This window comes from Diaphorina citri, unplaced genomic scaffold, assembly GCF_000475195.1.
Source record: "Diaphorina citri unplaced genomic scaffold, Diaci psyllid genome assembly version 1.1 scaffold1679, whole genome shotgun sequence".
Classification (NCBI taxonomy): domain Eukaryota; kingdom Metazoa; phylum Arthropoda; class Insecta; order Hemiptera; family Psyllidae; genus Diaphorina; species Diaphorina citri.
In genome coordinates, this window is record NW_007379105.1 from 48,318 (window position 1) to 71,733 (window position 23,416).

A 23,416-nucleotide genomic window follows, 5' to 3' on the forward strand; every position below is an offset into this window, starting at 1 on the left:
TTGCTCGCCCATAGCTAGCTTCTTTTATGTGCAACATTATAAGAAAAACACGTGAAAAGATCTCACGTTGAAATTCAGTAAATCGGGATCCTTTAATCCTTTTTGGAAATTCTTGATTTCTAATTTATCTTTTATTTTAGAGTTTGGTGTCAAATTAAAGCTAAGACTTCAAATTTTCTATGTATCTTATTTTTTATAGCAATATCTTTTGTTTTTATGCTTTTTTTATAGCTCAAACTCATTTTTCAGAAAAGCACTAGTTCTCGGGGTGACTGTACCAGTAGTCGATCATTTTTCACGTTTTTAAGTTTCAATTAGCTCTGGTTCTATTGTTGGACACTGTTATATTTTAATTTTGGTGTCAAATTAAAGCTAAGACTTCAAATTTTTTATGTATCTTATTTTTTATAGCAATATCTTTTGATTTTATGCTTTTTTTATTGCTCAAACTCATTTTTCAGAAAAGCACTAGTTCTCGATCATTGTGTATCTAATTTCGATCAAAAAATGCACTAGTTCTTGATCACCTGTTCTAGTTGTTGATCATTGCATTGCACTAGTTGTCGATCATTTGTGATTTCATATAGTTTATTGGGCTGTTGCAAGGAAAAGTTATAGTTTAGAATTAAATTTAATCAGAATTCTTATTTTCACCAACATTAAATTTGGGAAAAATTGAATAAATTTATATAGCGACCTATTATGCTGCTGGATATACATGGTTGACAATAAAACAATGACGTTTCTATTCCCGATCAAATTAGCCGACAATAAAATCACTATGTCCGAAATCTTGATCAAAATTATCGAATATAAAAACACCATGTATTAGTAGTCGATCAGACTGATTGAATGGTAAAGGTGTAGAAGCACCACTGCAAAGTGAAATATTGTGCAGGAAAAATTAACATTCTTCCACTAAAAACAAGTAATGGATTCCTGAAAGGGATGTTGTTACGACACAGACCACGGGAGTCTAGTGGAGCAGTTGTTTCATTGCTACGAAATAAATACGGTGGTGAAACACTTTTTTTAGTAAAATAATTATCAACTGTAGGAAAAAACTTCAATCCCTTTGAGATTAATATAGTACCTTATGTCCTGTTAAAATTTTCTCACCCAGGTCTTGATTTACACAATCTTTCCTTTTCTTCGGCCTACCTCGCCCTGTTCTCCCCTCACTTCTATTCTCTCAACTCTTTTCCTTATGTAGCTCTCATGTCCATACCACTGCAGTCAGCAGTCTCCTATCCTGGATCTTTCTCGACACTTCTGTTATACAAGAAAGTAATGTATTAAATGTAATTTGGTTCTTTCTTCTCTCTCTTGTCAGCTCCCAGGGCGTAGTGGTCACTGCACTCGCCTTGCACGCGGGAGACCCGGGTTCGATTCCCGGCGGAGTCAAGAAATTTGTATAATTAAGTAACTATTTTCCATTATTCACACACCCTCTCTCATTTCCTCACAGGTACTCCCCCTAATCCTCCCGAGTCCATGGAAGTTGACGCTAGTATTGAAATACCACAGAGTAAAGCAACCAAACTCATAGGTCATGAGTCCGAAGTATTTATTTGTGCTTGGAATCCAGTTAAGGATTTTCTTGCCTCTGGGTAAGTGGGGTGTCATTACAGTAGATTGGGTACCTAGTTTTTGCCTATTACTATTATTTTGTCACTTGAAAAATTACAGTACTTAACAGCCATTACTTGCCTTTTTTGAGGAGCAGAAAAGAGTTGAGAGAATGGAAGTGAGGTTTAGAAAAGGAAAGGGAGACCGAGAAAAACGTGGAAAAATTGTGTGAACCAAGACTTGGGTTAGAAAAAATCATCAGGACATATGTACACAATAGGGCTGTCTGAAAGAGACACTGACAAGGAACACCAAAACTGTTGAAATAGGAAAAGGCTAGGAAGAAGAAAGAAGGAGCAAAAAGTTTTATTTTTTATTTATTTTTTAGACTCCTACTTAGCAGAATTTAACTTGATTATCTATCTGACTGAAGTGAAATCCACATCACTTTTTTAAAGCTAAGTACCTACTTAAGTACTCAAGTGAGTACCTTTTTGTATGATGATACTCATTATAGTTCTATCATTTGTGTTTCCAGTTCTGGTGATAGCACTGCTCGTATCAGCTTTCCATTAGATGTAAAAGCAGTTTTGTCCTTTTCCATGAGAGTTTTGTAGATCTAACAGCAATTGATATAGCACTTGGATCTTGTTAAGGTCTGCATAATGGTTGATCGACATAGGTTAAAACTTGCCCTATTGAAAGTAACTGGATAAAAAAAAGGTAGAATGCGTATGTGCAAATAAGTGAAAACAAAATAGAGTAAGTACAACCTTTTTTATATAATAAAGAATTTTCATGTATTTGAAAAACGTTTAAGTAACACAAATAAATGATTTATTTGATTTGTAAAACTAGTATGCCTACTTTATTTAATGCTTATCCAAAAATTATTTCAGGAGATTCTTTGATACTAAACGAGTTTGAAATTATGTTCCCCTATTTTGGTGTGATAGTGCCTGTACTAAACCATAGGAACTACAAGACAGCGTTCTATCGGAACCGGTTCGATTCCCGAACAGAAAATACAACTAGTATTACACAAATATATGACTGGTGGATGGTCGGCCACCTGCCTATAATACTGAGATCGTATACCCATAATACATAACATTTTACTTAAGTACTACAAATATTGTATACCACACTAAGAAGGTTCGCAAAAGGAGTTGTAAAATATAACAATGATAAATTCTCAAAATTATATTGAGGATAAAATTCGATACCTCAGCTATGATTGAACCCACGCCCTCCTGTTTACCAGGCGAGCGTCTTGACCACTACACCATCAAAGCAGATAATACGAAAAAGATACAACCCCTTTTGCAAACCAGCTTTATATTGAATCTTGTTTCAACTTATTAAAAAATAATTCACAACCTAGTAAAATAGTAGATAATCCTATAGGGACAAAAGTCCTATTGTCATTTGAAGGAAGACATAACTTTTTGTGCTCGATGAAATGAAAAATATCAGGTCATAGGTATCACACAAAAAAAGTGAAAATATGGAAGAAAGAACAAATATTTTACGAGAATCGATTGTTACTCTACTTATCCTATAGAAAGAAAGTAGGTATGTAATCAAGTTTTTTTTTTCTCGATTTGTGATAGACCTTTTTTAGTTTCCATTTTACCTCCAATCTACAACTCTTCATGTACTGGCTCTGGCTCAGCACCTCCCCGACAATACTCCGTCTCCTGATGACACAACTTATACTTGAGATTCTGGATGCGAGTTTGTATGAGGTCTATCAATAGATCTTCATTCTCAAGAGTACACTCGGCCAACACAAGGGCCCCATATTTGCACTCAAATGGAACAAGAGAGGCAACTACATTCTCAGTGCAGGTATGTAGCTCACAATGTCTAACTCATCAGAAACATTAAGGATATAACATGTACATGGCTAGTGGCTACTCATTGGACACCATTAGGACCCAACAGTAACTATCAAAGTCAAAATGCTAAGCAACCTCCTTGACCGAGTGCATCAACTTCCGCCATGCGAGGGTTCATGACTCCGTTGAGAACGAGTGGCATGAGCACCAGATCTCCTGAAACCAAACGAATATTTTAGCTATTCAGTTGATAACTCAACATGAACCTTTGCTACATTTCTAGATGATTTTTTCATTGTGTTTGCAAACGAACTAATATTGTAAAAGAAACAGGGAGAAAAAATTAAAATTTTAACAAAATGATTTTTTAGAATTTATAAAGAATATGATTTTTTAATTTGTTTTACAACTCTCTATCTCTACTCACAAACAGTTAGTCAAATTTAGATGACTTTGGCAAATAGATCCAAGACATTTTATTTTACTTAAAGGATATTTGCTGACTAAATTTTGACCCCTTTGGTCCTTCCAGGATACTCTAGGGACCCCTTGTCTAAGGTTAGTTCTACAATTCACCAAACATCTTACCACTTTCCTTGTCTGTGGCTTTGACATAGTCCTCCATCTTATTGCACACATTGTCCATCAGCTCTGACAGATAGACTGTTGAATGGGAGTACTGGACTTGCTTTGAATGCATGTTACCTGTTGGGAAAAATGTACCACTACCTAATTAATTAATTAATCCAATTTATAAACTCTAAACAGATCTCAAACAGATGAAGTTCGTTCTCAAAATGGCTGGTTTTATCCTAACCTGTCCTCTCTTTCTCTTTGTTATCTGGATGATGAAACATCCTTTGTTACAGTTCCCGCTATCAAACCTTTTCAAAAGAAAGCTTATATAATTATGCTCTTGACTGCTAGTGTAATAAATTCATTGACTCATTTATTTCAGACGGAGAGAGATTTGAAAGCAATCAACGTATCAAGTTGTGTAGGTGCAGAGTTGTTGATGTTACTCCTGGGCAACTGTCAAACCTTTTCAAAAGAAAGCTTTTTATATACTCTTGACTGCTAGTGTAATAAAGTTCATTGTCTCATTTATTTCAGACGGAGAGAGATTTGAAAGCAATCAACGTATCAAGCTGTGTAGGTGCAGAGTTGTTGATGTTACTCCTGGGCAACTATACTAGAAACAAAGACATCAAGACCAGCATCACTGTCGGAGTTGTAGGTGAGTGTAATATTGCAGGGTTTATACGCGACCTGGAATAACTGGAAAAGTCATGGAAAATCAAAATAAAAAAAAACTGGAAAAGTCATGGAATTTGCCAAATTTAATCCCCGGTCAAACTCTATTAATAATTAAAGTAGCTACTCAACTGTCCTCACGAGGCTGAGTGCACTCCAAGCACAGAGCCAAAAAAACTTTTACCCCGCCGGAAATGTCTGCCTTGTAAGTGCTAGGCCACGGGTTCGATTCCCACCCGGGGCAGATTTTATCCTGATGGGATAATGTTTGTTCTTGGAACGGCTGGCTTTCTCCTATCGACCGAGTGGGTATCACCCTAGGCTTGCACGCCGGAGGTCCCAGGTTCGATTCCCGGCGTGTATAAAAGTGAAAAGTCAGCCTAGTTAGCTTGGAGCATAGCACGTCTGTCTTGTAAACGTAGATAAGGTTTGTTTTTGAAATTACTGACTTTCTCCGACCCTGTCTTCCTTCTCTCTTCGATTTCGGGTCAATAATACTTCAGTTGTTACAATTCCCTCTATGAAACCTCTTCAAAAAGAAGAATGACAAAAAATTAAATAATTAAGAGATAAAAATAATTTACATTAACTCTTTACTTTCTTAAATTGCTAAAGTAAGAAGAAATTATTTAAATTTCATTTTTCTTCGTACTTGTAACGAAGAAAACGATAAAACGAAAATAAATAAGTAGGTATCTAAACTTGAACATTTTATTTTTCTGACCAGGCGTGGACAAGACCACCATCATCTGGGATGCAGCGTCCGGGCAATGTGAGCAACAATTCTCATTTCATTCCGCGCCTGCCCTGGATGTAGACTGGCAGAGTAACACAAGCTTTGCATCCTGCTCTACAGATCAGCATATTCATGTGTGTAAACTACACTCGGATAAACCTGTCAAGAGCTTTGAAGGACACACAGTAAGTTTTTAACTCATATGTCTTATCATTATAAACGGGTTAATTTCTGGTGTTCTCCTGTTGATTCAGCACCTAAATGGGAAGTATTGTGTCTCTTCTCGCTGAGGGACATACTACGACATAGACCACGGGAGTCTAATGTAGCAGTTGTTTGATTGCTACGAAATAAATACGGTGATGAAACACTTTTTTTTTTTCAAGTAAAGTTATAATTATCAACTGTTGTAGATTGTTATGTTTGACTGTTTAGGCTTAAGGCAATAGTGTGCTGACTTTTCTCGGTCCCACTCAGACTGGATGGGGTTAATAACCCCGGTCACTAAAAACCTTAGCAGCCACTGTAGCCAGCCTGAGTAACTTTTGAAGTAAGTACGTCTAACTTGTAAGCGCAAGGTTGCTGGTTCGATTCGCGTCCGGGATGAACTTTATCCTAAACAGTTAAGGTTTGTTCTCGGAACGGCTGGCTTTCTTCTATCCTATCCTTCTTCAATTTCAGGACGATAACGCCTCCCAAAAAAATATAAAAGAAGTTGACATAATAAAACTATGTTTCTTGTTTACTTACTTTTTTTATTTTACTTACATCTTTTTTTTTTTTTTTTTTTTTTTTTTTTTTTTTTTTTTTTCCCTGGAAATTGAAAACACTTCCTTACTCTCGTGCCAGAACACTACTATTATTGTGGTCAACTTCTCAAACCTAAATAGCTTGGAAGGTAGCACACCTGTGTTGTAAGCGCTATATCGCGGATACCCGTCCAGGGCGAACTTATCCTAAACGGATAATGTTCGTTCTTGGAACGGCTGGCTTTCTCCTTCCCTGTCCTCCTCTCTTCGGTTTTGATACGATAAAACCTCAATTTTGTTAGTTACAGTTCCCTCTATTAAACCGAGATTGAATAAAAATCGAGTCCATAAGAAAAAAAATAATAATAATAATAAGAGAGAGGAAAAAAGGCAGTGATAGCATACAAAGAGAACTTTTTTTCCCTTTAACCAACTGCTAGCATAGTTAGCTTGGTTGGTAGCGTATCTGCTTTGTAAGTGTTAGGTCACGGGTTCGATTCCCACCAGGGGCGGATTTTATCCTAAACAGATACATAAGGTTCGTTCTCGGAATGGCTGGCTTTCTCCTATCCTGTCTTCTTTCTCTCTTCACGATAAGAACTTAGCAGTTACAGTTCCCTCTATCTTTTTCTTCGCCTTCTCCCGTGTTCAGACGGGGTCGACGTTTTTCGTCAGTCTCTCAAAGCCCTCTATATCCCTTACAAGCCAACTAATCTAAATACAGTTCGTATCAAAGCTTTTTCTTTTCTTTTTTAAAAAAAGCTCACTAACATGATTTTGTTTTGTTGAATCTTCAGACGGGACAGCTCGTACATAGTTACAAGGGTACAGGCGTTTTTCGTCATTCTCTCAATCCCTCTATCCCTTACAAGCCAACTAATCTAAATACAGTTCGTATCAACGCTTTTTCTTTTCTTTTTTTAAGCGCTAGGCCGCGGGTTCGATTCCCGCCCGGGGCGGATTTTATCCTGATGGGATAATGTTCGTTCTCGGAACGGCTGGCTTTAGCAGTTACAGTTCCCTCTATCTTTTTCTTCGCCTTCTCCAGTGTTCAGACGGGGTCGACGTTTTTGGTCAGTCTCTCAATCCCTCTATATCCCTTACAAGCCAACTAATCTAAATACAGTTCGTATCAAAGCTTTTTCTTTTCTTTTAAAAAAAAGCTCACTAACATGATTTTGTTTTGTTGAATCTTCAGACGGGACAGCTCGTACATAGTTACAAGGGTACAGGCGGTATATTCGAGGTGTGTTGGAACTCGCGTGGTGACAAGGTCGGAGCTAGCGCCTCTGACGGGAGTGTGTTTGTATTGGATCTCCGTAAATTATGAAATTTATCCAACCCGGGCTCTGTTCTGCAGATGAACGGTACGGCCTCTGCCATGGCCTCCTTGTAGACTCGGATCTTCAAATGAGTGGCCTGTTGAACTGTGTGGCCCTAACACTGGCGGTCTTGGAGCCTGTTCCCACTTATCGTTCGGAAAAAAAATCGTGTCGTAAGTAGTGCGAACACTCTCATTTAAATTACCTTGCCTCCAAGATATTCGAGGGAAAAATCGGATAAAACTCATGACAAGTGGGAACGGGATCTTATTGGAAACCCTATAAGTTAGTGTTTTAGAAACAATTTCTGAACTGTTCAGTGTGAGCTCAAATTAAGAGGTGAACAGTAATGGGTAAAACAAAAAAATTAATCTCTGATTGATTTATTATTATTATTTGTAATTCCGAAAAGTTAGGTCAGAAGATTTCCGGCATGGCCAAAATTTGAACCCAGTACCTCCGCCGAGTTGATTTTCGGTTCTCTTAACCACTTGTCCACAGAGGCGTTCGTTTTATTTTCATATCTTTTCACTTGCTCGGGATTATCCATATTTTAAACCCAGTTCAGAATTGTTTCTAAAATACTACCTACGTCATTGCCACTCTCCAGATTTTTATCTGTAATTTACTCATTGCTTTTTTTACTTTCTGTAATATTTAATGTTTTCCATGTATAAAATTGTGATATAGAAAGTAGAATTACGATACTTTTAAGATATTTTAGTTTTGTAGGATAGGTTAAGCATGAAATGAAGGGGTCTAATAAATAGCTCATAAGTTCTGCCCAATCCTAAAGGTTTGAAACCTTTAGAGAATGAAAAAATAAATTAATTTATTCATGAGATTTCTTTTATATTATTTGACTTTTGTACATAGAAATAATGATCAGCTTTCCATTAGATGTAAAAGCAGCTTTGTCCTTTTCCATGAGAGTTTTGTGGATCTAACAGCAATTGATATAGCACTTGGATCTTGTTAAGGTCTGCATAATGGTTGATCGACATAGGTTAAAACTTGCCCTATTCAAAGTAACTGGATAAAAAAAAGGTAGAATACGTATGTGCAAATAGGTGAAAACAAAATAAAGTACAACCTTTTTTATATAATAAACAATTTTCATGTATTAGAAAAACGTTTAAGTAACACAAATAAATGATTTATTTGCTTTGTAACAAAGTAACTGGATAAAAAAAAGGTAGAATACGTATGTGCAAATAGGTGAAAACAAAATAGAGTAAGTACAACCTTTTTTATATAATAAACAATTTTCATGTATTAGAAAAACGTTTAAGTAACACAAATAAATGATTTATTTGCTTTGTAAAACTAGTATGCCTACTTTATTTAATTCTTATCCAAAAATTATTTCAGGAGATTCTTTGATAATAAACGAGTTTGAAATTATGTCCCCCCCTATTTTGGTGTGATAGCGCCTGTACTAAACCATAGGAACTACAAGACAGCGTTCTATCGGAACAGGTTCGATTTCCGAACGGAAAATACAACTAGTATTACACAAATATATGATTGGTGGATGGTTGGCCACCTGCCTATAATACTGAGATCGTATACCCATAATACATAACATTTTACTTAAGTACTACAAATATTGTATACCACACTAAGAAGGTTTGCAAAAGGAGTAAAATATAACAATGATAAATTCTCAAAACTATATTGAGGATAAAATTCGATACCTCAGCTATGATTGAACCCACGCCCTCCTGATTACCAGGCGAGCGTCTTGACCACTACACCACCAAAGCAGATAATACGAAAAAGATACAACCCCTTTTGCAAACCAACTTTGTGTTGAATCTTGTTTCAACTTATTAAAAAATAATTCACAACCTAGTAAAATAGTAGATAATCCTATAGGGACAAAAGTCCTATTGTCATTTGAAGGAAGACATAACTTTTTGTGCTCCATGAAATGAAAAATATCGGGTCATAGGTATCACACGAAAAAAGTGAAAATATGGAAGAAAGAACAAATATTTTACGAGAATCGATTGTTACTCTACTTATCCTATAGGAAGAAAGTACATAATGTAAAAGGTTTTTTTCTTTCTTTCTTTCTTTCTTTCTTTCTTTCTTTCTTTCTTTCTTTCTTTTTTAACTCTCGATTTGTGATAGACGTTCTTTTGCTTCCATTCTAGCTCCAATCTACAACTCTTCATGTACTGGCTCTGGCTCAACACCTCCCCTACAATACTCCGTCTCCTGATGACACAACTTATACTTGAGATTCTGGATGCGAGTTTGTATGAGGTCTATCAATAGATCTTCCTTCTCACTGATAATGTCTTCACAGTAGTACTTGATGTTTTTATTCAGATCTGGGTCCTGAATGATATCAACTTCCGCCATGCGAGGGTTCATGACTCCGTTGAGAACGAGTGGCATGAGCACCAGGTCTCCTGAAACCAAACGAATATTTTAGCTATTCAGTTGATAACTCAACATGAACCTTTGCTACATTTCTAGATGATTTTTCATTGTGTTTGCAAACGAACTAATATTGTAAAAGAAACAGGGAGAAAAAATTATAATATTTAAAATAATAGAAAGTAAAAAAACATTGGACTGCTTTAAAAATATCATTCATGGTAGGTAAGATAAGTACTCAGAGTACTGGTTACAACATAGGGCGATTACTCATACAGAAGGTTCCGAAAATTTCAACAAGCACTCTCAAAAAGTGACGATTATAGAAACAACAGGGGTTTTCTGATAAATCAGTTAATTCTGAAGACATGGTTAATGTTATTGAATTGGAAATTAATCAGTTTTAAAGAAAAGTATATAACAATTAAAAAAAGTCTATAATCACTTAATTACCTCAATAAATGGACGAGTTATAGCAAATTAAAAATGAAAAAATCCTTAAGGGTGTCGATGACTGGGTGTTTTACCTTAACAGTAACTTTAAAACTCTATAAAAAGTGGTTCTCTGTTTTGAAAATGGAACCAGCAAAGAACTACCTACTGTTAGCTTGTGGGGTAGCACATCTGCTAGATCATGGGTTCGATTCTCACCCAGGGTGACTTTTGTTCTAAACTCTAAACAGATGAAGTTCGTTCTCAAAATGGCTGGTTTTATCCTAATCTGTCCTTTCTTTCTCTTTGTTATCTGGATGATGAAACATCCTTTGTTACAGTTTCCGCTATCAAACCTTTTCAAAAGAAAGCTTTTTTATGCTCTTGACTGCTAGTGTATTAAAGTTCATTGTCTCATTTATTTCAGACGGAGAGAGATTTGAAAGCAATCAACGTATCAAGTTGTGTAGGTGCAGAGTTGTTGATGTTACTCCTGGGGAACTATACTAGAAACAAAGACATCAAGACCAGCATCACTGTCGGAGTTGTAGGTGAGTGTAATATTGCAGGGTTTATACGCAACCTGGTTGTCAAACCTCTTTAAAAAAAAATCCATGGTGGCCAGTTGTAATTGTAAGATTAACTTTTCCTTGTAATAGAATGTCCTAAGTAAACTAGTCCAGGGGAAACTTGAATTTTTTTTCTTCTTTTAACTTTAAAGATGATTACCTGGGTACTTTTTTTTCTTTTTTTTTTTAGATATTAGCCCATTTTTTTAAGACACATCCCATTGATAACTTTGAATCTAAATGGTAACCCCTCAAAAAAGGCCAGCATCTAATATTCTACATATTTTGTTTCTATCTTACCCTCATTATCAAGTTGATAGCCTCCAACATTTGCCTTTAGGTTGGGTTTCATGCTAGTAATGTTGGTCTGAATTTCATCAATCACCGAGTAGCACACCAGACATTTGACTTGCTGTGGATCTTGTGAGATGACATTGGATAAAAATGCAAGGAATACAATGAAGATATATAGGATGCTGTTCATTCTGGTGTGCCTTGATTTGGAAAGGAGGAGAAAGTTTACAGGCAACCTGGAAAACAAGGGAATAATATAAATTTATTAATTCCAACTTTATGATTAACATTTTTACCTATGATACATATGTACATGAATTTACATGGAAACAACACTTTTAACACCTAGGGTCTTCTTGTGAGAGGGGTTTTACATATCATTCGGCGACAAGCTAAACATCTAAATTTAACATCACCCAGCCTGAGTGGAGCCGGGAAACCGCAGCAACAAAAAGGCAAAATAAGAGACTCCAGAGAAAAAGTGGATTTTATTTGGTAGGTGCCTGAAGAAGAAGAAGAGAGACTTGCTCGGCCGTGCAACGATGACGTTGCTTGACTACAACAGTCCGGCTTTCAGAATCTGATGTTGGGAGGACGTTTATCTTGTGCTGCAGTTTAGTGTAGAGAGGAATCGTGGTTGGTGAAGCTGGATAGTTCTTATAGGCAGTTGATTTAGATGTTGATGGAGAGATCTACCTGTTACCTGTTACCAATATCCTGATGGCAAGCTGCACGGCTGTAACTCTATTGTTTCCCTGATTTGGTACCAAACACAGTCGTAAAATACAGACGAACGACCATTACGGAAAATTCCCAAAAGGTAGCAGATAACGGAATTTTTTTATTTCTTTTATCAGTTATTAAATTATAAATTTTTTCTTTTCTTTTTTATCAAATCAAAATTTGAAATTTCGTGGGACACGTCAGTCAAAAAAGTAAACAGAATATGCGCATGCGTATTTCACAGTAATGTTTTCTCAAGTGTACCAATGTTCGAATTTCTTTTTATTTTACCATCTTATTTAATATTTTTTTTTCTCAAGTTTACCAATGTTCGAATTTCTTTTTATTTTGCCATCTTATTTAATATTTTTTGGTTTAAAATCATAAAATAGTGGTGAGTAATTAATGAATAATTGGTATCTACTTAGGTACCTAGCTACTTTGTTTAATTCTTAGATTAAAAATGGCAAAAGTCAAGAGGAAGTCAAAAGCTAGAGAAATCACTCCAAACCTACTTTTTCTTTTTTCAGTAGAAAATTCTTTCTACTTAAGCAATGGAAAATGTAAAAAAAATATTAGATTGAAAAAGACTGAAATAGGTAGGTAGGTAGGTACATAGGTACTTAAGGGTAGTAGGTAGTGTAGATTAGAAAGTGATGATTTTCCAATTTTTAAGCCTGAGATTGCACTTTCTTTTTGGAAAAAAAAGGTCTAAAATACTACCTACCCTCAGTAATCTAGAAAGAAATTCGAGTACAATAATGTAGTTACCTACTTACTTACCTACCTACATACTGTTCAAGTACCTTTTTATCTAATTTTACATTTAAGATTATTTTAGTGTGCATACTTAGGTATCTTTTACCTGTTACTTACATGATAGGTATTTATTTTTCAGGAGTAGAAGTAATTAAATATTGACAGTAACAATAGTATGTAAAGAAAGAATAAAAGTAATAATGATAAGATTGATAAGTAATAATAATAATATTTAAAATAATAGAAAGTAAAAAAACATTGGACTGCTTTTATTTTAGACAAGAAGTAAAGTTTATTTAGTTTAAAACAATGGCGAAATTATGTCTCAGTAAGTATTCTCTTTGAAAACACTTAAATTTGAAGATAAACAAAAAATTTCTCAAGTTACCCACTATAAAATTTTACTCTCTGTTTAGAAGCTCTCTTGGTGTTCAGCGAAAGGTAATGCCTATGCTCTCTTGAATTAGCGAAAAATGTTATTGTTTCCTTTGTCATGATTAAAATATCATTGTCTTTAATTTTCAGAAAAACCCAGCAAGAGGCTCAAGCTACGAACCAAATACAAGGTAGAGAAGAAGGTTCGAGAACACAACCGGAGGGTGAGGAAAGAAGCCAAGAAGAATCCTAAAAGTAAGTTAGTGCACAGCAGAATATGTGATGTGTTGACATCACCAGTATCTTAAAACTAACAGTAAGTCATGTGATGAAATTGCTAGTGTCATAAAAGTTTGCCTTTTTGTGATGTTTAGTGTGGGTACTTACTGTCACAAACTGACAAACAATTTACTTGTTTAAACAGATAATAAAAGAGCATAAGTATAAGGAAACTTCTAAAAAAGAAGAAGAAAAAAACACACACAGAGTAATTCAAACTGTATTCATTCACAGGCAAGAAATCAAAGAAAATCATCACAGTAAGTGAAGTGCTTAACATATTATGTAATGTGATGACATTGCTAGTGTCATAAAAATTTGCTGTGATGTTTAGTGTGGGTACTTACTGTCACAAACTGACAAACAATTTACTTGTTTAAACAGACAATAAAAGAACATAAGTATAAGAAAACTTCTAAAAAAGAAGAAGAAAAAAACACACACAGAGTAATTCAAACTGTATTCATTCACAGGCAAGAAATCAAAGAAAATCATCATCCCGAGTATTTGTCCATTCAAAGAAGAGCTCCTAAAAGAAGCAGAAGCCTACAAGGAACACAAGAAACAAGAGCAGATTAAAAAACGAGAGCAAATCATTCAAGAACGCACAGCAAAGAAAGAGGAAGAGAGAGAAACACTTGAGCAAGTTCTCAAGCTTGCCGAGATGAAACAGAAAATGCACAAAACTAAACCAGAAGAAGATGATAGTATTGATGTGAAGAAATTCAAGAACATTAAAACACAGTCACTGTATAAAGAGTTTAAAAAGGTGAGTATATCTCCTGATGTACTTCGTGGCACTTACAACGTTTTGCAACCTGGACAAACTTTAGCATTTTTTTTTTTTTTTTTTTTTTTTCCTTGACGTTCTGCACATTTTATTCAAATAAAGGGGTAATCTTACTGATTTTTAAATACCTCCGCCCTCTAATTATCTGGAAAGCTCATGGAAATATTCTGGAAAAGTCATGGAATTTCATTCCGGGAAAAGCGTATAAACCCTGCATAAGGTTCGTTCTCGGAACGACTGGCTTTCTCCTATCCTGTGTGACTCACTTGGAACGACTGTCTAACTCAACTTCTCTATAAAACTAACATTAAACCATCATCAACATTAGTCCCCGGGAGGATTCGATCCCACGCTACCTTGAAAGCTAACTTGTTTAGCCCTTGTATATGTAGGTACACAGATATCTACAGAAGAGCATTTTGTCCAACTTTTATTATTCTGTACCCAAACGGTAAAAAAAATGCCATAAATATAACAACTAAAAATAGGAACAAATTTTATGACCAACTGATCTGGAATTTTACTGGACGCCAGTGGTGTTTACACGAGGTCCAGTCATTACAGTTAGCCACAAAATCGATATGAAAGACAAACGGTAAAAATGCCATAAAAATAAAAATAACAACCAAAAATAGGAACAAATTTTATGACCAACTGAACTGGAATTTTACTGGACGCCAGTGGTGTTTACACGAGGTCCAGTCATTACAGTTAGCTGTTAGTTAACGCTAGTTTGTTGTTCTGTTTCTAGGATGCTGTTCAGATTGACGCCACGCAAGATACAAAAAAGAAGGGTAAACTCCGCTGGAGGAAAACCAAGAAGGGAAATAAAGATGCTGAAGAGAAGATAGTACTACAACCTGGAGTTGTACAACTGAAGAGACTACAGAAGGAAAACAACAAGAAGAATAGAAAGAAAGAAGCGAGAAAAGGTAAAGTAAAAGATGATAAGAGAAAACTATTCTTTTTCTCTCCTTTATGAAAGGAAATTGCAGTAGACAGAACACATAACGGCCGAATGCACAGTCCTACCTTAATGATGAAGAATTCCTTTAAGGGCTTTCCTAACACTAACGGCTGAATGCACTTGCACAGTCCTACCTTAATGATGAAGAATTCCTTTAAGTGCTTTCCTAAAATTCATTTGCATAGTGAATCCTAAACTCCTCCTGGTTACGCAAGCGCAATGTCTATTTCCGACTTTCTTTTACATTTTAATTTCAATACACTGATGTGCAGAAAATTTGGAACAGATTGACTTTGAAATGGCTGTAACAGTTACTAACGGCCGAATGCACAGTCCTACCTTAATGATGAAGAATTCCTTTAAGTGCTTTCCTAAAATTCATATGCATAGTGGATCCTAAACTCCTCCTGGTTACGCAAGCGCAATGTCTATTTCCGACTTTCTTTTACATTTCAATTTCAATACACTGATGTGCAGAAATTCTACAGAACGAACTGTATCAGTAGTATATTATGTAGTTTGCCAAGGCATTGGATTTATAACCGAAAGGACTGCAGTTCGAATCTCAGGGCTTCTTTTATGTGCAACATTATAAGAAAAACACGTGAAAAGCAGAAAAGATCTCACGTTGAAATTCAGTAAATCGGGATCCTTTAATCCTTTTTGGAAATTCTTGATTTCTAATTTATCTTTTATTTTAGACAAGAAGTAAAGTTTATTTAGTTTAAAACAATGGCGAAATTATGTCTCAGTAAGTATTCTCTTTGAAAACACTTAAATTTGAAGATGAACAAAAAAAATCTCAAGTAGCCCATATTACCTATAAATTTTACCCACTTTAAAATTTTACTTTCTGTTTAGAAGCTCTCTTGGTGTTCAGCGAAAGGTAATGCCTATGCTCTCTTGAATTAGGTAGCGAAAAATGTTATTGTTTCCTTTGTCATGATTAAAATATCATTGTCTTTAATTTTCAGAAAAACCCAGCAAGAGGCTCAAGCTACGCGCCCGAGTTTGATATCAACGCATACGCAGCTCTGGAAAGCGACGCGTTCACCGCGCTAGACCATCAAGAGCGCGTCGCGCGCAAGAAGAGCGTATCAGAGCCCCTGGCGGTGAAGCTGGATACTAATCCTGACGCACCTCCCCTACCTGATGATGATGGTGAGGAGGAGGAGGGGATGGACATGGATGGACCTGCTGCTACTGAGGTGAGGATATTTATTATTATTATTATTTAAAAAATGTCAGATTAGTTAGCTCAACACCTCCACAAAATCGATATGAAAGACTCTCCTATCTGTCCTTTATGTTCCTTGAATGCCCCTATGAACTCTTCACACCTAAGCTTCTATCCTGCTTTAGAAACCAGCAATGTTATTGTAGGGAAATATTGAGATGCGAGAAGAAAAATGGCCTAATGGTCAATGATCCCGACATTTGCAACATACATACTTACAGATAAGTTAGCTTGGAGTCTACCGCGCTTGCCTTATAAGCGCGAGGTCGCGGGCTTGATTCCTGCCCAGGGCGAACTTTGTCCTAAACCCATAACAGTCAGATTGGTTAGCTATCACAATATCGATATGAAAGACTCTCCTATCCGTCCTGTATGTTCCTTGAATGCCTTTATAAACTCTTCACACCTAAACTTCTGTCCTGTTTTAGAAACCAGCAATGTTATTGTAGGGAAACATTGAAATGCGAGAAGAAAAATGGCCTAATGGTCAATGATCCCGACATTTGCAACATACATACAGATAAGTTAGCTTGGAGTCTACCGCGCTTGCCTTATAAGCGCGAGGTCGCGGGCTCGATTCCTGCCCAGGGCGAACTTTGTCCTAAACCCATAACAGGGTTTATACGCGACTTGAAAAAGTCATGGAATCTGAAAATCGGCCAAAAAGTCATGGAAAATCGTGAAAATTGAAAGGAAACCTGGAAAAGTCATGGAATTTGCCACCCGGTCAAAAATTAAAAATGTTCAAATTAAGTATCGAGTTTTTTCGAAAAACGGCCTGCGGCGCATTCCCCCTCATATTCCTTGACGTTCTGCATATTGCACATTTTATTTAAATAAAGGGGTAAGCTTACTGATTTTTAAGTACCTCCGCCCCCTAATTTTCTGGAAAGCTCATGGAAATTTTCTGGAATAGTCATGGAATGGGGCTCAACCAAATGACAATTTTTTTCGAGATAGAGTCCTATTCCGATGTAAAAGTACCCAAAAAGTGCATTGGCGCACTCGTGATTTAGGCTATTTCGCACCAGTTATTGTAAAATTTAACATTTTTTTTTAATTTTTAATTTTAGGAAAAAATAAAATAAAATAATCTTAACAATAAAATTATGTAGGTTAAATCAGTGTTTCTTAATTGGTGTTCCGCGGAACCTAGGGGTTCCGCGAGCTGACGGCAAGGGTTCCGCGAGATATTTTGGAAAAATCATACACTAGATAAAATGCAGTTTCAAAACGACCATCTTAGACTAGGTATTTCATCTTACACATCTTTTTTTGGAGGTTTGATAGAGGGAAATGTAACATCTAAGGTCTTATCGTCCCGAAATCGAAGAGAGAAGAATGACAGGATAGGGGGAAAGCCAGACGTTCCGAGAACAAACTTTATCTGTTTATTAGGATAAAATTCGCCCCGGGCGGGAATCGAACCCGCGACCTAGCGATTGAAAGGCAGACGTACTGACCTTTCAGCCAACTTGTTGTATTTTATAATAAGGGGGGTGCAATCTTGAAAGTTCAGGGTTCCGCAAAGATGTTCACCTTTTGAAAAGGGTTCCGCGGGCCAAACTAATTAAGAAACACTGGGTTAAATAATAGATCTAGGTAGTTATAATATCAGAAAATAATTAATGACCGAAGCAAATATATTTGCGACCGAATGGGAATGGGTATCTCAGGAGGCTTGCACACAGGATGTCCCGGGTTCGATCTCGGGTTGACACCAATTATTTTTGGAACTTTGAATCCGAGGTGCTCTCACAGCTTCGTGAGAACGATCGAAAGAATCGAGTGGTTCCTTTCATTGAGTTGTAACCAATGACTACATACCTATATTTAGTTAACATTTATTTTGCTGTCCCATCGAAACATTTGCAATCGAAATCAATAACCTTCGACTTTTTTATATACATACATATATATTGGGAATCGAACCTGGGACCTTCCTGAATGCCAAGGAAAAGTTCTTTTTGGGCTGTTCTCTTCTTCCTCTTTCTTCTTCTTCACCAGGTTCGTTCTCCTTCTCCTCCTCCTCCTCCTCCTCCTCCTCCTCCTCCTCCTCTCCTTCTTCTTGTGAAAAAATCTGAATAATCTAACAATATTAAGTACATACTTGGGTGGGAAAATTAAAAATGGGGATAAAAATAGAAATAAGTTCTCCTCCATATTGTTCAGTTAATAAACTTCTTCTCCTGAGACTTGATAATAATAATGTGCAATATATTTTTTTGAGAGAGAATTTCATAATTGGAAAGTTTGGCAAAATCAAAATTCAAATTATAAAATGTACAAGGTGTTTAGAAAATAAATAGATCTGTATTAATATCGAGAGTTAAAAAAAAGCATAAAATTAAAGAGGTTTGATCAAGAAAATTGAAATTTGAGTGATCTTATCGTCCCGAAATCGAAGAGAGACGGAATGGATATGAGAAAGTCAGCCGTTCCGAGAACGAACCTTATCTGTGCATGTTATTATGATGAAACTCGCCCCGGGCGGGAATCGAACCCACGAGAATCTAGGCTGATTATTTCTACAGTTAATTTGGTTGATGGAGCTGTTGGGTGTTGGAGCTCTCTTCTTTGATGATTTTCCTTCAACTATACAGAGTGTTTCAAAAACTAAAATTACCCTTGGTCGGGAACACCCTGTATACAAGGTATTAAAAAAGAGAGCTATAGGTAGGTACATAATCATGTTATGTATAACTTTCCTGCTAATAATTGAAATTTAGAACTCTTGCTTTAACTTTAAACTTTCTTCCTGAACAATTTTTTTTTCTTCTTGTTTTAAGAGGTTTGATAGAAGGAACTGTAACTGCTAAGGTCTTATCGTCCCGAAAGTGAAGAGAGAAGGAAGACAGGATAGGAGAAAGCCAGCCGTTCCGAAAGAGGACCTTATCCGTTCCGGAATCGAACCCGTGACCTAGCACTTACAAGCCAGACGCGCTACCCTCTAAGCCTAAGCTGACTAGGCAGGCTATACAATAGATTAGTGGATATTAGATTAGTGAATTAGTGGTAGTGGATTTTAGATTCGTGGACTAAGCTGTTTACAATCACGATTAACAACAAATCGTGATTTGTTTACAATCACGATTTTTCGGACGCAAAGTCCTTCCTGGAATTTGGTGCCTATCTGCTTATCTGTGGTATCTGAGCGTACGATAGTGTGTCAGGCCAAGATCGATATTAGATTAGTGAATTAGTGGTAGTGGATTTTAGAGTAGTGAATTAGTAGTAGTGGATTTTAGATTAGTCGACTAAGTTGTTCACAATCACGATTTGATTTTCGGACGCAAAGTCCTTCCTGGAATTTGGTGCCTATCTGCTTATCTGTGGTATCTGAGCGTACGATAGTGTGTCAGGCCAAGATCAATCAAATTTCCCAAATCCTTAGCACACGTTCACAATGTTCACGTTAAATTCCGGTATTGCTATGCATTTCAAGTCTCATAGCTCACCTAGAGTAATGTCCCGAAGGAAAGCTTATTCTTGCCATCCTAGTTAGAAAGTAGTGTGTCCGCCTTTCAAGTACAAGTTCGCGGGTTCGATTACCACCCGGGTCGAACCTTATCCTCAACAGATAAGGTTCGACCTCGAAAGTTTCCAAACTCTCAGTTTTTTGTCTTGTGTTATTCTGATTTCTTTTAAGGTATCAAACGTGAAAGTGCTAACCAATAGTCTATGGTCGCTTGATAGATGGACACTAGGAATTACTTTCACGTCGTTTAACCTTTTCATCATCTCTCTATTTGTTATAAAATAGTCAATCACTGATTTTTGGACACCGTCCCATCCGTACCGTGTAATTTTATGACTTTCTTTTTTCATGAACCAAGAGTTTCCCATAATCAGGTTATTTCTTGTACACAAGTCTAACAGCTTTTCTCCTTCTATATTTCGTGTTCCATATCCATGTGGTCCAAGTACTTCTTCATAGTTTAATCTGTTTGATCCGACCTGCGCGTTTAGGTCTCCCATAATGATGTTATTTTCTCCTCCTATTCTGTTATCCAGTTCATCTTCAAACTTCTCCTTCTCTTCATCTGATAATCCAGTCTGTGGCGCATAACATTGTATTAGGTTTATATTTTGGTCTTGGTCTATGTTTAGTGTTATTTGAATTATTCTATCCGATACATTTTGAACGTTTACGACTCTTTCCTTCATTTGGTGTGATAGGATAATGGCGACTCCGTTTATTGCCTTTTCTCCTCCTGACCAATACAAATAGTATCCATCTCTTAGCTCCTGACTTCCTTGTCCCTTCCATTTTGTCTCACTGAGTCCTAGAATATCCAACTTGCGGGTTTTTAGCACATCAACACATTTTTCGATTTTTCTTGTAAGGGTCATGATATTGAGGGTTCCAATTTTAATTTTTGTTTTCTTATCAGGTTTGTGTGTATTTGTTTTCCAAAATCGTTGTCCATTTGCAGTCCGAGGGCGTCTAGGGTTAGGGCAGTCCGGTGTTCCGAGGCTATCATGGTTGTTGAAAGCGTTTTCACGGTTGTCCAGTCTTATTGGCTTGCTAGGCCCATCATAATCCTATAGGACAGGTTTTTTAATTACTTAATATCTATTAAGTTAATTAAGTAATGGTTTCCTTACTTCATAGCCTGTTGGTACTTGACTACTACTTCCTGAGACGGCCTGGCTGTTTTTACCCTTCAGGTTATAAGCGCCTGTGATTCATGTTTTGGTCTTTGGCTTGACCCGACTGGTGATGTCTCTGTTTAGGGTCCCCCAGCGAGACCTTTTGGTTATTTATAATATTTGGTTATTTATAATATTATATTTATAATATTATATTTGGTTATTTATAATATTATAATAAACAAATTCAGACTTTATTTTGTTGACCTTATTGATATTCCTTGTTATTTTTTATTTGGAAGACTTTTTACAGAAGTATAATTGAGATGGAGGATACATAGGTAAAACATTTTTCAAGAGGTCCGGAAAGCGAAGAAGAGAAGGAAGACAGAATAGGAGAAAGCCATCCGTTCCGAGAACGAACCTTTCTGTTTAAGATAAAATCTGCCCCGGGTGGGAATGGAACCCGCGGCCTGGCGCTACCCTGCAACCTGCAAGCTACTCGTAACTATGTTGACCAGTGACCACGGTACAAAAGATTACGTGGGTACGCCCATTAAACACCTGTAGTGCTAAGCACATTGCATAACTCAAATAGTCAGGCGTTCATAAAAAATGGAATTTCTATTTTCCTTATCTTTCCGGTAGTTCCCAATGGACCACTAATGTTAAGCAACTTTGTGCGTGGTTGGTATCCACATAGGTGGACAAGAGTGCAATCGAAAAAAAACAGTGCAGTTCAACAAGAGTGTAGTTGTTCAATTTCAGTGAACTGTAGAAGGTCACTTAGAGAAAAAAGCCCCTGAAGGTTCGATTCCAGTTCTCGTCACAATTATTGTTACAGGTGTTTTCTTTACAGACTAATCTAGTCTATTATTTTATCTTCTTCTCCTCATTTTGTCTAACTTTCCTTTCAATTTACTAGTCAATTTACTAGTTTTCTCCCTTCTCTGTCTCTATACCTATCTCTGTTTCTCTCTCCCCTCTCCCCTCTCTAATCTACTTTCTCTTCCTTCTTTCTTTTTACCTAGAGATATCTTTATTCTCTCTGTCTTCAATTCTCTCTCTCTCTCTCTCTCTCTCTCTCTCTCTCCGTTTTGCTTTTGACCACTTGTCTTGTTGAAGAGTCAAAAACTTTTTCTCTCTCTCCCTCTTCCTCCCCAAACTTTCCTGAACATATGAAAAGTAGAGAATGATTAATGATAGGAGAGAAAGAGAAACTATACTAGAAACAAAGACATCAAGACCAGCATCACTGTCGGAGTTGTAGGTGAGTGTAATATTGCAGGGTTTATACGCAACCTGGAATAACTGGAAAAGTCATGGAAAATCAAAATAAAAAAAACCTGGAAAAGTCATGGAATTTGCCAAATTTAAACCCCGGTCAAACTCTATTAATAATTAAAGTAGCTACTCAACTGTCCTCACAAGGCTGAGTGCACCCCAAACTCCAAGCACAGAGCCGAAAAAACTTTGACCCCCCCGGGAATCGAACTGTGCCTCATATCACCAAAGTATGGAAAAGTATCTTACAAGTGTAACAGCCAATGGAAAAGCAGAATTTTGAATTTGGACGAATTAGATCGAAATATGGAATTGTAAATACTTTTCCATACTTTGGTGATATAGGGCACTGACCTCCGGCATGCAAGCCTAGTGACATACCCACTCGGCCATAAACCTCCGTGAATAAATATTTCTAATAAATTCTCCTCTGTTTCAGGACTGCCTAACGTGGGTAAATCCTCGATCATCAACTCGCTGAAGCGGGCCCGCGCCTGTAACGTCGGCTCTGAGCCCGGGGTTACTCGTAACCTACAGGAGATTCAGCTGGACTCTAAAATCAAACTACTAGACAGTCCTGGTATTGTGTTTGCATCGGGGGAACCAGATCTCCTGAAACCAAACGAATATTTTAGCTATTCAGTTGATAACTCAACATGAACCTTTGCTACATTTCTAGATGATTTTTCAGTGTGTTTGCAAACGAACTAATATTCTAAAAGAAACAGGGAGAAAAAATTAAAATTTTAACAAAATGAATTTTTAGAATTTATAAAGAATATGATTTTTTAATTTCTGTTTTACAACTCTCTACTCACAAACAGTTAGTCAAATTTAGATGACTTTGGCAAGTAGATCCAAGACATTTTATTTTACTTAAAGGATATTTGCTGACTAAATTTTGAGCCCTTTGGTCCTTCCAGGACCAGTGTCTGTGTCTCAGATAGAAGATCCCCTGCCTCCCGCCACGGCTATACTCATGAAAGCGAGCAGAGAACAGGTAGGATATGATTTATTTGGACTCTTGTGGTGTAGCGGCTTTAGCTTTCGCCAAGTGACAATCGCAGAATAAAGAAAAGATATCTTTTTGTATCTGCTATACACCGGGACCGGGTGATGGTCTCTAGCTCTAGCCATGTTGAATTGACTGGCTCGTCTTGGACTCTATATTCGTTTTAGTTCAATGTACATAAATACAAGAAATTACAAACAAAGGACGAAATTATCGCCTGGGGCAAGGGGCAATCTCTACCAT

The 23,416-nt window shown here is 36.7% G+C and overlaps 2 protein-coding genes across 2 annotated transcripts; one reads left to right on the plus strand and one right to left on the minus strand.

Moving 5' to 3' along the window:
- The first annotated feature begins 64 nt into the window (after positions 1-64).
- LOC103516848 (guanine nucleotide-binding protein-like 3 homolog) lies at positions 65-22,821 on the plus strand. Its single transcript, XM_026829136.1, has 8 exons — positions 65-128; positions 12,903-12,964; positions 13,162-13,266; positions 13,764-14,134; positions 14,832-15,017; positions 16,022-16,255; positions 22,084-22,147; positions 22,601-22,821. The coding sequence occupies exons 2-8, from the start codon at positions 12,946-12,948 to the stop codon at positions 22,819-22,821; spliced, it is 1,200 nt and encodes a 399-aa protein (XP_026684937.1). The 5' UTR covers positions 65-128; positions 12,903-12,945.
- LOC103516847 (protein seele) lies at positions 3,213-12,045 on the minus strand. Its single transcript, XM_017447229.2, has 5 exons — positions 11,858-12,045; positions 11,161-11,390; positions 3,999-4,115; positions 3,546-3,626; positions 3,213-3,442 (listed from the first exon to the last, which is right to left on the minus strand). Exons 2-5 carry the CDS (start codon positions 11,342-11,344, stop codon positions 3,213-3,215), a joined length of 612 nt encoding a protein of 203 aa, XP_017302718.1. The 5' UTR covers positions 11,345-11,390; positions 11,858-12,045.
- Positions 22,822-23,416: the final 595 nt, after the last annotated feature.